The sequence below is a fragment of the Pavona decussata genome, unplaced genomic scaffold (assembly GCF_977016875.1).
Source record: "Pavona decussata unplaced genomic scaffold, jaPavDecu1.1 SCAFFOLD_106, whole genome shotgun sequence".
Classification (NCBI taxonomy): Eukaryota; Metazoa; Cnidaria; class Anthozoa; order Scleractinia; family Agariciidae; genus Pavona; species Pavona decussata.
The window spans coordinates 1,425,251-1,439,480 of NW_028145520.1; the positions used below are offsets into that span (position 1 = coordinate 1,425,251).

The 14,230-nt window shown below is 38.0% G+C and overlaps 1 protein-coding gene across 13 annotated transcripts in view; it reads right to left on the reverse strand.

The window, feature by feature from the left end:
• The window catches only part of LOC146471143 (rho guanine nucleotide exchange factor 12-like), a 65,174-nt gene that overhangs the window by 46,916 nt on the left and 4,028 nt on the right, over positions 1-14,230 (reverse strand). For 8 of the 13 annotated variants that reach the window (XM_085121152.1, XM_085121148.1, XM_085121151.1 and 5 more), the window contains exons 4-15: positions 13,921-13,970; positions 12,905-12,962; positions 12,018-12,071; positions 10,514-10,548; positions 9,744-9,821; positions 9,107-9,157; positions 7,885-7,950; positions 7,268-7,537; positions 6,019-6,081; positions 2,056-2,253; positions 1,265-1,561; positions 456-507 (exon numbers count right to left, since the gene is read on the reverse strand). In XM_085121152.1, the coding sequence (XP_084977278.1) occupies positions 456-507; positions 1,265-1,561; positions 2,056-2,253; positions 6,019-6,081; positions 7,268-7,537; positions 7,885-7,950; positions 9,107-9,157; positions 9,744-9,821; positions 10,514-10,548; positions 12,018-12,071; positions 12,905-12,962; positions 13,921-13,970 (1,272 nt within the window). The remainder of the gene's footprint in view (positions 1-455; positions 508-1,264; positions 1,562-2,055; positions 2,254-6,018; positions 6,082-7,267; positions 7,538-7,884; positions 7,951-9,106; positions 9,158-9,743; positions 9,822-10,513; positions 10,549-12,017; positions 12,072-12,904; positions 12,963-13,920; positions 13,971-14,230) is intronic. The other 5 variants (XM_085121157.1, XM_085121146.1, XM_085121150.1 and 2 more) reach the window with 4 other exon arrangements.

Sequence of the window (14,230 nt, forward strand, 5' to 3'; positions counted from 1 at the left end):
TAGTCGAACAATAAACTAAAAATTATTTAAATCAAGGAGTAGAGACGATTATCTACATCTATCAACTACCTTTGACTTTTAAAGTGTAGCTAAAAAATGTTGATACCTCATGTGTTAAAAGATAATGTGCGCTGCTACAAACTCTCCTTGTATGGAGACATCATTTACAAACACTCACGGATTCATGGAAAGTTTTTTCGCAATGTGTCTTTTCTAACAGTGTTTGTTGAGTATTTTCAATCCAAATCTGATTCTGCCTGAGTATCTCACAAATATACAGGAAAATAATTTTTATCACGCACAGTCACCATAACCGTCTCTCACAGACTGCTCATTAAATACCTAAATACATGCCATGTTTTGGCAACATAAGGTGTTATGCTTGAAACAAAAAGAATACAAACTGCTACTTTAAGTCACATAATAATGATAAACTAATCATCAACGTCGTGTACCTGGTTTATTTTTCAGCATATCCAAACTATTGAATGGTCCATGGTCATCTATCTGTTGATTAGCACATACCAAAAAAATAGTAATCATTCCTCATTTATTGCCTTGAGTTCTGCTTCACAAAGGGATGGACACAATGACAAAAATTCCTTAGCAGTTCCTCTTTTGAATTACTATTTCAAAAAGGTGTGTTTTCCTTTCCTTCCTTTTCCATGCAGCATCCATTTTAATGACATTTGATTTTTTTTGTATAGGACAAAAGCCTTCCTTTCTGCACCCCCCTAAGACCTATAAATATATGCACAGACAGTGAATTCTGGTTGGTCAGTCTTTTCTGAAGACAATAAATAGGGGAAGACAATAGGGGGCAAAAAGCCCTTCTAGGGGAGACAGGAAACAAACAAACAAACGGGAATGTGCACAAAATCACAACCGGTTTTGGCCAGCACAGTGATCAATTGTCACATTATACTCAACACATTGCATCTGGCAGAACTTGAGATGGACTTTGTTATAGTCATGGTTTGTTTTTGTAACTGGGTCATGGTTTGATAGACGTATTTTTTCAGTCAGTGACACAGACAGACTTGGAAAAAAGAAAAGAAAATCCGAGTCCTCCCAAAAGGAATGAATCTCACCATCAAAAGATTACAGGATAGCTCAAGGGTGGAGGCAGTAGGGAGGGGGGGGGGGTTAAAAAATCTAAGGGGTGTGGAGTGGGGCAAAGCAGTAAAGTTAGAAAGGCCTTTATGGCTTTCCTGTTGTTGTTTTTTTTTTGTCCAGCAACAGTAAAGAATAGGCAAAATTGTACCTTCTCATCATCTGAAGCAAAGTCATCATCTTCCATAGAAATAATAGAATTGATGGATGGACCATGCTGTATGACACCCAGCTTGTTGTTATCAGTGGAAGAAGATGGTGCTTCCTCATCTCCATCAGTATATATCTCTCCAGTATCAATATTTCTTCTCTTCTCCAAAGGTTCTGACAGTGTTGGTGTTGGTGTTGGTGGGGGAGAACTACTGCTGCCTTTACCATTTACATCATCTATTCGTATTGCTTTGTTCCCATGACTATGTTGGGTCCATGAGCGTGGAAGTGATGATGTCTATACAATGAAGAACAAACAAATAACAACTGGAGTAATTTTACAACACAATGAAACCATCAGAACTTCAAGCAAGTACCTGTAAAGGCCATCAGAAGAAACAAAGTGTACAAGGAAGTTACAAGTGCTTCTAATACCAGAGCACAGTACAGCAAAATCAAAGCAAATACAAATTAAATTACTTTTCATACTCAACTGAAAACTAATTTATAGAACAGGCCTTACATTACTAGCAGTAATCAAAATATATAGGAGTGTGTTCAATGCCTAAAATTGTACAAATTCAGCTAAGGTAAGCCCTCTATGCCCCATTATTTTATTATTATTATTATTTTTTTTTTTTTTTCAGTTTGGCTTACTTCATGTTTGTTTTTTTATATCTATATGATATAATTTTATTCTGCTTTTTTCATTGCTAAATCAGAATTCTTTACAGACTATTAAAAGAAAACACACATGTAAAAATAAAAACAGTTTTATTGCCAAGTTCTTACCAGTAGATTTTTTTTTGTTTTAGCAGGAGAGGTCAAGTAGCCATACGTCAGTGGCATTCCTGAAACATCATCAAGGCTCTTTTTCTTTCCATTATCTCTAACAGCAAAAGTTTTGTCTGAGGAGTTGCCATATGTTGTTGGGCGAAAGAAAGCTGCTGGACTGGAACCTTGCCTCACATGGGTTGGTCCTTCAGGTAACTGTAAAACATAAAATTAATGTTCATGATCACATGAAACTATAACACAACTAGATCCTGTGTTGAGCCCATGCATTTCTGTATGGACTCACCACAGGAATAGGATTGAAATGGTAAGCAAAATGTGAAGTTCCAAGTGATAGTGATGGGGACACTTACGCCACATTATGCTGGCTCAAAAGTACCCTCATCCACATTTTACCCTTGGCTAGTAATTTTTCTTGTCTCTCTTATTGCTACAATGTGAGAATGGGGAGTCAATGATATGGTTCCCTTTAATCCAGCTAATGATAGTAGATACCCAACCCCATCTTTCAGACCTATGTGTGCCATACTCTTGTTTTTCTTAAGATTGAAATTTAGTGTGGATGCCAGGTGCTCCGAGAAATAATTTAACATCAGTACACTGTACTTATAAGCTACACGTATTGCATGGGCAAGAGTGAATGACCCTTATTCTCCTAACTTTTTTACCACCACTGGCAGGTTTACTGGCCCAATGGCCAGCATGCAGCCAAACAGGAAGCAAAGTAACTGACTTGAGTTTTATTTGGAGAGCTGGGCTCCACATTCCACACATAGAAAACTAATTTTTGCACCCAAATTTTGCAAAAAATTTCAGCACTTTTCAGGAAAAGAACAACATAGAAAACCTTGACAACAGACAGGAAACTTTCTGTTTTCATGCTGTTTTAAAACAGCAGGAGCCAAACAATATGGTATTCAGAAATGTAATTTTTGTGACGAATATTAAAAATTGAGAGAGCATGAGAGTTCCTAGCCTGATTCTCAGACGGTCCAGGTCGTTTGCGGCAATTGTCACGCACTCTCTCCCATCGCTGCGAACGACCTGGACCGTCTGAGAATCAGGCTAGAGAGTTCCTTGAAAGAGAATTGGCAAAGTTTGAAGCCGACGTTGTAGATTCAAGGGCACAATAACTGCCAAAATGCGATTGAGGTATGTTTAGATCTTTTCAGTAAATTTCAACAGTTTTCTAACCCTTGATGTTTTCAATTGCCTTTCAATGAAATTATTTCTTTACTACAATCTCTTCCATGTGTATCAGCTTGGCCTGAATATTTACAAGCACCCAGTTTTACCAAACAATGTTCAGTGGTGTCGCTGTACATGGAGAGTGAATGACACAACCCTCTCAAAAACACACTGAATTATTTCTACCCTTCAATCTTAAAGGAGAAGGTCTTGTGTAGTTTTTAAATCCACCAACAAAAAGTAAACACTGAGCTGGGTTACCCAACATTATAATTATTGTTTGAAACTTCTGTAGTGCATTCTATCCATATGAAATTCATCTCTGAAGCAGCCCAGAATTCTAATTGAGTACTGCCATTTTGATTAGCACTTAGCAGCCTGGCTGCCTTTTTGTGATGTTATTCCATGCAAGAGAATCTTCCAAAACACATGGAAATGGCTTTACTTGAACCTAACTGTTTCAAGGCAGAACATGCTGTCACCCGGAAGATGAAAAATGGAATATAATGACAATGGTGAACATTGTCACAAGTTACATGTATGTTTTACGATTCACACCAATTTCATTGGACGGAATGATGTCACAAAAAATGGCCAGGCTATTTTAAGTGCCATTCAAAATGGAAACGCTCAATTTGGATTTTGGAGAGTAATTTCGTATGGATCAGATGTACTTTAGAAGCTAAAAAAAAAAAAAACAGTGAAGAACTCAACTCAGTGTTTAGTTATTGACCTTCTCCTAGCGGCAGGTCTATTCCGGGGGTGAGGGGTGGGGGGTGAGGGGTGAGGGGTGAGGGGTGGGGGGTGGGGGGTGAGGGGTGAGGGGTGGGGGGTGAGGGGTGAGGGGTGAGGGGTGGGGGGTGAGGGGTGAGGGGTGAGGGGTGAGGGGTGAGGGGTGGGGGTGGGGGTGAGTTTAACTGGGGTGAGTTTAAATTTCCCTTAACAGAAGTTCAGTCGGTTTCCCCATTAAACCTGTGATAAGGCCCAATTTTAGCAGTGCTCTTATTTATTTTTACGCAGTCGCTCGCTAAATTTTTGCAGGAATGGTTTTTAAAATACCAAGACTGAGAGCCTGATCACAGGTTTATAGTTCTGAGATACTACGTCTGCCAACAACCGCGTCTCAATTCATACTAAAGCGCGATAAGAGGCGCCTCATTTCTCAGGCTACCGATAAACCAACTAATGGAATAATGAACTTTGACAGGCTGTTGACAACATTATCACAAGATGTTGATTTCATGCAAATGATCACAAAACACGTTCTTAAGTTGACTTGAAAGTTGACCTGGCTGAACAAAAGCAGAACACTATTATTAAGGATATTGTGTTTTATTTGTGAAATTTTGGCGTAAATAATGGATTAAGCTTTATAATACTTCAGAAGTATGTTTACTGGGGCATTTTGTTTATTAAACTCGCCGCGATACGTAACCGGATCCTAGTAAATTATTTTCATTATTTTTCACTCTGACGCCATTGAAAAGTTTCACGGCGAGGTTTACATCTCACGGCGTGAAATATTTCACTCCTTTATAATTTTACTTTCACGGCGTGACCGGGCGGCGTGAATTTATTTCCCAGTCTTCAGATTCACTCCCAGAGTGAAAACGTTTCGGAATAGCGTGAACACGGCGTGAAATTTCCACCTCACAGTGTGAAGTTTCAAATACACGCGCCGTGACCGTGAAAAAAATTCACTATTTAGAGTGAAATCCATAAGCCCTCTTTTCGCGTGGAGGGTCACATATGGAGACAGTATGACAAAGGGAATGGGGTTTCTGGGCTGCTATGGAACCCATTTTGTTTTAGCACCTAAGATAGTGTGTGAATTAAATCACTGATTAAATTCAAATAAATTAGCAACAATGTAAAAATTATAGTTCTCAGGAAACTTATCAGTGTCACATGTACCACGTTACAATACACTCCATTAGTGAATGTCGGGTATTAGATGCGTCTCAGATCTCAGTAAAATAGGGGAAAGAAACTACAGTCTTGAATCTTGAATCGTTATAGTCTGAAATGTCAGCTGTCTCCTCCCCATAACCCCCTGTGGGTTAGGGAGAAGAGACGGCTGACATTTCAGACTAGAATTCGTTTCGAACAATTGGCTCACCCCTCACCCCTCACCCCCCACCCCTCACCCCTCACCCCTCACCCCCCACCCCCCACCCCTCACCCCTCACCCCCCACCCCTCACCCCTCACCCCTCACCCCTCACCCCTCACCCCCCACCCCTCACCCCCCACCCCTCACCCCCGGAATAGACCTGCCGTCTCCTAGGAGGTTATGATGTTACATGGAAAAGAAACATTCTCATTAGCATGGGGTTACAAAAAAAGTAACAAGACTATAACAAGAGTTGAAGACCATCTACATAAAAATGATGAATCAGGGAATGAATTCTCTAAAATTGCAAGTTAAACCATTAATTTCCTGGTGAGTGTTAGCCCTGGTAAGGAAATGGTAGACCACAAGAGGCAAAGAAAAAATTATTTGACTTTGGCAGGAATCAAACCCACAACTGCTATGCGGGATTTGATCAACTGTTGCTATGAGGTCACATGCGAACAAGTCATGGGTCATTATGGTGATAATTGCGGCAAAGTGAATGTGCACACACATACACACCAGTCGAGTTAGCTGATATAAGACTTCAGGTAAGTCATTTTGAAACATACATCCAGCACGATTCGAAAATTCACTTTTACTAGGGATTAAAATGTTAAACAAAAGGGTAGTCATTAAGAAGGTCAATTAGATACTTACAGAAAACTTCTTAATATGCCTTTTTTTCCCAGCATTAGTAAATGAACCTGAACCACTTAATGGCTATAGATTAATACACAAGTATGGTTAGTGACGTCAGTTGTGTTACAATGAATAACAGTGTTAGAAAACATGTGAAAGAATAATATTATGACACTAACTTGTGAAGCTATCTTGCCCTGGTTGGTTATTGAGTTGGTTTTAAGTAGAATCTACCCAAAACAACAGCCCCCAACCCCACCCCACCCCCCCCCCCTCCCCACACCCCCATAAAAAAAGAAAGTAAAAAGAAAAATATTACAAAAATGTCCCAGGTACACAAACCATAGTGTTTATAATGGAAAATAGTTTCTCGTAGTAGGAGGGTGGGAGAGTTACCCTTGGTAGCCTTGGATTTCTCTTGAAAACTTTATTTGCATTAATTTTTGTAAAGATATCATTCTTAGAAATGTTTTGTGCAGTCAGGGAGGGTGATATTTCTACACGGGATATCTCCATAGAAACAAATCCTTACAATAGCTGATTTGGTTCAATAACGTCTTAACAGACCAACTTAGAATCCTGATAATGAAAAGATTGAATAAATGAGTCAACTGATACATTGTCAATTAACTCCATCAACCAATTCAACTAAGACAACTAGGTGGTTGCATTGGCTGAACTGAGACAGGGTTTTGTGCTGGTTGTATGATTGGTTGTGAAACTGCCTGACACTTTATGAATCTGCGCTATTAAGATAGATATAAGCCCAGTCTAAAACAACAGCTTGAAGACTATGAAAGGAACAATTCCATGACATAAACGTTCACAGAAATACACTGGAAACACTGGTTTGTTTCTGAAAATGAAGCATTTTGAGTTAATGATTTAAAGAGAAATCCTTACCAGAGACTTACATGATTTTGAAAGAAATTTAGACTGTATGGAGTGAAATTATGCCTAAATAATTCAGAGAAAGTTTGTATTTTTCATTGCCAACTTGTCTACAAATACACTGTACGTTACTCCCCTTTAACAGAACAGGGAATAACACGAAAATTTAAAAAAAACCTCACTTTACATAGATGACCTTCAACTTTCAAGGATTTATGTTGACTGTTTATAATAAGCTAAGGAAACAGTGGTTTCAATCAGAGCGCTCTGTGAGCGAACTCCTGAACTGAACTCGTTTATTGTACATGCACAATTCACAAGTTAAAAAAGAAGAGCATTTTTATTTAAAATAAAACAAAGAGACATTGAATTTTACCACAAGCTGGTTGTCAGTGTGCAGGAACTTTCTTTCAGGTGGCTGAGGTGGAGAGGAGGGCCTCTGTAGATCCTTGTCTCCAGTCTCACCAGGAGGCTCTCCAATAACAGCTGACGGCGGATAGTTGTCGTACAGTGCATTTGGGTCTTGATCCAGTGGCAGATTGAGATTATTTTCAGGGAGTGAGTGACACCTATTTGTCTGCCATATTGCAGGTGCAGTTTTACCAGGGGGTGCTGAGAAGGGTCCATTGTTAAAAGACTCTGGCTGCTGAATAAACAATGAATTTTGGGAAAGTTTGTTCACCTTTCATGACTCTCTTTGTGGTTTAAAGATAGAAAAGATGGAAAAATCCCTACATCTCCAATTTCAAATGAACACGAAAAATGATACAAGAATACTATTAAATATCATTCATCTTAAAAACAGGCAAGGTTCATGACGTGACATCAACACCAACATATCAATCTATTCAAGTTCAGCATTAGCTACACCTGTTACTCGTGCAATATTCCTTGCTTTGTTTTCAAAGATATACTCACATTAAATCAAGGTATGGAACCACTGATTGCGCTCACTAACACATACCCACACTACAGTAAAATGAAGGTCATTACCTGTGCTTGCAATAAGGCATTGAGTTCTGCATCAAAGGCTCTGATTCGAGTTTCTGATTCTGCAAGCTGAAACACAGAAGTAAATCCTCTATAAGTTGTATTAAAGGAAAATACAGGGAGATGTAAAGAAACAACGAGGTCTCTCCTATGCCCAGCCAACGTGCTGCTTCTAGCAATTTGGTCTCCCGCCTTGTCTCCTCTAGTTTTATGCTTACATATTAGTAGTTTTAGTTATTAAGCATTTTTTTAATATAAATAATTAACGAGGGATCCCCTGTAATTGGCTACGCTGTAGTGGTCTCCCTGCCTAATTCTATTGTTTGTTTCCATTCTGTTTGTATTTTAGTTAGGCGAAGCTAAATAAACAAAACAACCATAAGAGCTACTGACACAGAAAAAATTTGAGCCCCAGATGGGATTCGAGCCCACGACCCTCCGTGTTCTAGATCGGATGCTCTAACCTCGGATCGGATGCTCTAACCTCTGGGGCTCAGATTTTTTCTGTGTCCTCTTATGGTTGATTCTTTACATTTCCCTGTATTTTCCTTTATATAATATCATGCAGTGACATAGGTTGGTTGGTTGGAGGCTTCATGGGCGAGACATTTCTTGCGATTAATGTGACTGCATGATGCAGTTAAGCCTTAATGTGTTGCTTGTGATGGACCGCGTGATGCGGTTCGTAAGTCCAACCCACAAAAATGACCCTTGCTCACCAACAAGTCCTCAGTAGCTCAGAGGATAGCGCATCCGATCTAGAACACGGAGGGTCATGGGTTAGAATCCCATCTGGGGCTCAGATTTTTTCTGTGTCCTCTTATGGTTGATTCTTTACATCTCCCTGTATTTTCCTTTATATAATATCATGCAGTGACATAGGTCAGCTGTATTAAATAACAGTAAAACATATGTTCTCCACCATAACCTTCATCCTGGACCAGTGCCGCATATGCCAACACTTAACAGCTTCAAACACTGTCGGTTTTTAATAATCACAAACTTAAGGTTCATGGGAAAGAAGTGCAAACTGTTTTTAGGAAATAATAAGGTTACATGGAAAGTAAAATATTATAGGAAAATTTTTGTTTCCACGAGAAACCAAAATAATGAGAATGTCTCACATCACACAGTCTTGCATAAAAATTGAACCACAAAATCTGACTGCAAAATAATCGTTCTCACTTCATCCTTGGATGAATCACGGCAATTAATCCCAACATACCTCTTTCAGAAGCTTATCTGATGGCTTTCTGGCATACTCCTCCTTTGTTTTCTACAAATAACCATGTAATAAATATATTAACAGCAGGCCTCAGCTGCTGAAAGGATGTTTTGTACTGTTATGGATTACTATCAAGCTGGTCTACTAACAAGTAAAAAAAAACAATAGCTCAACAAAATCTTGGTTTGTCTGCTGGCTAAAAAAATACAGTCGAGCAATGTTGATCTCAAGCATTTGAAATTTTTTGAAAACAATAATTTCTCAACCCAATAATGATTTGACTGAGTGAAAACTGGAGTGGATAGCATGAGTGACAATCAAGACAAGAAAAATGAAGTGGACAGGTTGTCATACTTGACGACCAACAGCTAACAAGGAAATATTCCTCATCACCTTCACATAACTTGGGGATAAAAGAATAATAAACAGTGGAATGTGATTAGCCGAACAGAAAAAATGTTGCACAAATCCACAATACCATTACCAAAATATATTTAGTGTATGATGTACATTGTACGTTAACATAAGAAGTCAGTGGTATATTTCCTTCTCTTCTTTGTTTGTTCCATGTTTTGCACACTGTCTGTCCAATGTCATTCAAAGTACAATGATACAGTGTAAGTATTAAACTGCTCACATTGAAAAACTGTCTTTCTTGATCTAGCACTCTTCGAACAGCCATTGTTCTCTCATCTTTCACAGGGTCTTTTGGCACCTAACAAAAGAATTGTTTAAGAACAGAATTTAATTAGACTGTTTCAAGTTTCTCTCCACCAGATAATATTATTGGTTCTGTAGGTAGGTTTAAAACACATTACTTAATGTTGAATACCATTAGTAAAGACTTCAGCAAAACATGAAGCATTCCTAGAAAGGAAGTATATACACCATCCATAAATTTTGAATCAAGTAACTTACAAATCAAATATTGTACTGTAGCTACAGGGATAGCAGCACCTATAGGTATTTAAAAAATTAAAATGGATGTAATGTTGGGGTTTAAATTTGTTTTTGCTTCAAAACCAATTTGATCTTTATTTATAAAGTTCCTTTCAGATCCTTTAAGCAAAGTAAAATAAAACAGGTTGGAAAAAATTTAGACCACAACATTTACAATTGCATTATGTAAAACATAGTAAATCACGTCACCTTTTATGCACGCTTAAATACACAACGATTGGAAGTAATCTCTAAGTTTTGTTATTCAAGGATTTTGAATTATTACTGCCCCCTGTATCCCATAAAAGAACACTAATAATTTTATGTTGATGCATACTACAAGCATTTCAATACATTAACTGAACTCCAACAATCACAGTGTAATGTCTCAACACTATTTAAACACTTCTCAGGAAATACTTCAGTTTAAAATTACATTACCAGGAAAAAAGTGGGTTCTCAACTTACCAGTGCTGGTGGTGATGTAGATCCATGCCTCTCTGCTGCAGCCAGGAAAAATACACAGAAACAACAATTAGGATTAGAACACTTTGCACTGGTTTTCTGGCATGGCAAGACACTATGCACAAGAAACCAGCAAAGCCACCCATACTACCATAGACCCAATTTTTGTGGTCGCTACTTTCCTTAGATGGACAGTAATTTATACAAGTGAAACCACATGCTTTAAAGTCAATATGGCTGACAGTTTTGGGAACTGAGCAGTGTGAAAAGCTCACAGGAATAGAAAAAAGACTTTCCACACTTTCTTTTCACTATTTTGAACAACAACCAAAACAGAAGTCTACCTTTTAGAGCAAGATTTAGGAGGAAATACCTTACAGATTCTGTGATCAATCGAATCTTGGTGACATTGTGTGGTTATACAAAATATCCATACCCCCCCCCCAATGGAAGGTTTTGAACTTAGACCCCCCACCCCCTGGAATTTCCATTCCAGGTTCTTTGAAGCCCCCCCCCCCCCCCCAACCCCCAGGAATTTCCTACTTTTCTTTTTCACCTTCGTAATGATCTCTGCAGAAAAAAGTAAGCAAATTTTATAATACTGCAAAGAGACCTCTCTGCTAGCCATTCTGCTAGCTGGGCGATTTGTTGACACGTAGTTTATAATTGAAGCTTGAAACGTATTAGTCTGTGGATTCATGTCTCAGTACTTAATAGTCATCTCTGTACTGTTCTTGGATGAAATGAATTGGAGAAAGAAAACAAGTTCCTGTTGCCAACATTTTCACATCAGGTTTTATCAAATAAACATCACTATTTTGTCTGACAGAATCGGGAAGGTTTAGGTTAATTGCTGGGTTAAATTTCAACTGCGATGTTTATTCAATATTCACTGGATGGAGATATCTCTGCAGAATCCTTTCCCTTTTTTTCCAGAAAAGTTTTTTTGAAAGATTGCATATAAGAAAATACGCATTTTGTGGCAGCTGTGAGGCCATGGAGGTTAATCAAAGTCGAACTTTCAGGAAAATATCCGTCCTGAAAGGAAAGTTGCCCCTTAGTTTCGGTCAATGGAAGGAGTTAGTAGACAACCCACCTACTAGCTGTTTTCTTTTAAGAATAAGTTATTCATTGAGTTGATTTTGGGTCCTTGTTTTTTGTCCCGTAATGGAAGCTGATGGTGAATACATGCACTCTGTGGTAGACTCATGACCAACTTTAAGATTTTGATTAAATTCCGATTAAATTGATATGAAGTTTACAGCTGATGGAGCGAGTGAGTGACAATATTGCCCACATTATGATAACTCATTCATTGTGCGTGCGCGCACTCACAAGTTAAAAAGGAGACCTAATCAATCCTGAAACACATCTAGCTACACAAATACAGTTGTGTAAATACAAATTTACATGTAGCTTGACACAAACACCATGCTGAACTACCTCTCTCAGCAAGCATCACCAACGTGCCATAATTTACTGATCTTATCAAGGGAAAGAATATTACCTTGAAGATGAGCTGGTGGTTTTCCTAAAAGTGTCAGTGCAACATAGGAACCAGCTGCAAAAAGACATTTGACACCAAATCAATCATGTAAAGAGAACAACAACAACCCTTTTAGGTCAACAATCCTCCACTTTTTCTGGGTTTCTTTTCACAAAGTGCAACGGTCTTTTATCTATTAAGGCAATCAATGGGCTGAGTCCAAGAAAAGGTCTATGTGCATTTTAGGCCAAATTTTAAAACACACCTAATTTGAACAAAAAATGCAATGAGTCATCTACTTTTTATGCACTTAACAATAATAAATTATTTGATTGTTGGCAGGCTAACTTCACCACAGAAATGCCCTAATTCAACGTCCACAAATTTGGCCTAAAAATTTACATAGGCCCTTACTGCACTCAGCCCTTGAATCCACTGTACTGAAAAAGATAGAGAATGGTACATTTATCGATATTTGTTGGTGTACAAAAAACCTACAAATGCATATAAAAACGCACAGAAAAGTTCTTTAAACTTTAAACCTAGCAAACATAATGTTTTCAGTACAGGGAAGTGCCAAGTAGCTGTGTTAGGTTACTTTACAGGTATTGTGGTAAAATGTAAAGCCACCGCCTTTTTCTGTACAGTAGATTGGAAGGTACTGGAAGAATCTGGAGTTTACAGAAAGTATAATGAAAACTACCAAAAAATTAAAAGCAGAATAACTACACTTCAACCTAGTCCTCAAAATTGCAATTCCTCACAACAGCTTGCAAGATGGACTATAAAGACAAATTATAGACAAGTGTTCCACAAGCTAATAACAACAAAAGGTAATGAAAAAAATTTCAAAGTGGTCCAAAACCTGTTTTCAAGCACTTTAAATGAATGTGTAACTTCACACTTACATTTAATAAGGTTAACAACTTCAATGTGATTGTAATGCGTCACAAGGGTTCCATTAACCTGAAAATAACAACTTCCTTTGTCAACATGAGATTTTATACAACGAACAGTGTAAAACTTGCAATTGAATGATGTAGCAGGGTTTGTGATTAGAGTACATACAGACATTTGAATGACGTCATTGAGCGGTGTGACTGGCACAAATGATCAGGCCTAAGCATCCAGCCAGAGTGACTGGTCAACAAAGTTTTGCAAACTGTTTCTGACCAGTAGCAGACAAACATACGCAAATTTCCATAGCAAAGTGATACTGTGTGATGAAAAATCCAACAACGGACATTGCAAATGAGTTGTTGATGTATCACTGTAGCAGTCAAATTTGCAGATTGACTAAATGTTACTTAACAGTTTTGTTCATGATTGTAGTTTTGTGTTGATGAAAGGGGTAAAATTTATTGTATTTCACTAAAATTACCCCTCTTTAGTCTTACTCTTTACATGTAGCTTCCTATACTTCTAGAAATTGTACTGTGTTAAAACACACTTGTATCAGTTTAATTATGAATAAAATTAATCTTGCAAGTAATATTTCCAGGCAAAAGCTCCCAAAATACACTCACTACAAACACACTTTGTCCTTTATGTTCAAAACTTGCATCTCCAAGAAAGTAGATTTCCCTTCAAAAGATAGGGTTCCCAGAAGCATGAAAAATCATCTTAGTAACAAAACTCCCTCCACAAGCATTCAAATAATTTTATGTGCACTGGGCAGTTCCCTACTGCTGCTGTATTTCTTGCCTAAGACCATTACTTCCTTAGAGGGGTGAATATTCAGCCTTTAGGCTGTGAGGTAATTTTAAACAAACTATCTATCTATCTAACTTTAATGCATACTCCACTAAAATAACTACTGCTGGCTTAAAAAAGAGAAAGGTGTCAGTAGATTAGTATATTTTTGTCAACATCCCTTTTCCTTTAAAGTGAACAAAGATAAAACCAAAAGAATGTATGCGCTTACCTTGATAATCTTATCACCAACTTGCACACCTGTACGGTAAGCTGCTCCACCTGACAGAGAACAAGTAACCAGTTGCTCATTTAAATATTCTATAGATCCACACCACAAGTGAATCAATAAATAATTCACGTAAAGAGGAGAGTACTACTATACTATATTTACCATATTTTCTTCAAGACAATGTGGCGCAGATATTTGAAACTTGACAGGTTTAAACTACATGACAAAAGGAAACTTTACACTGCAGTGCACAACAGAGAGTGCATTAGAACACGAGTGAGTGGATCTTGCTTTCCATGAAGGAAAACTT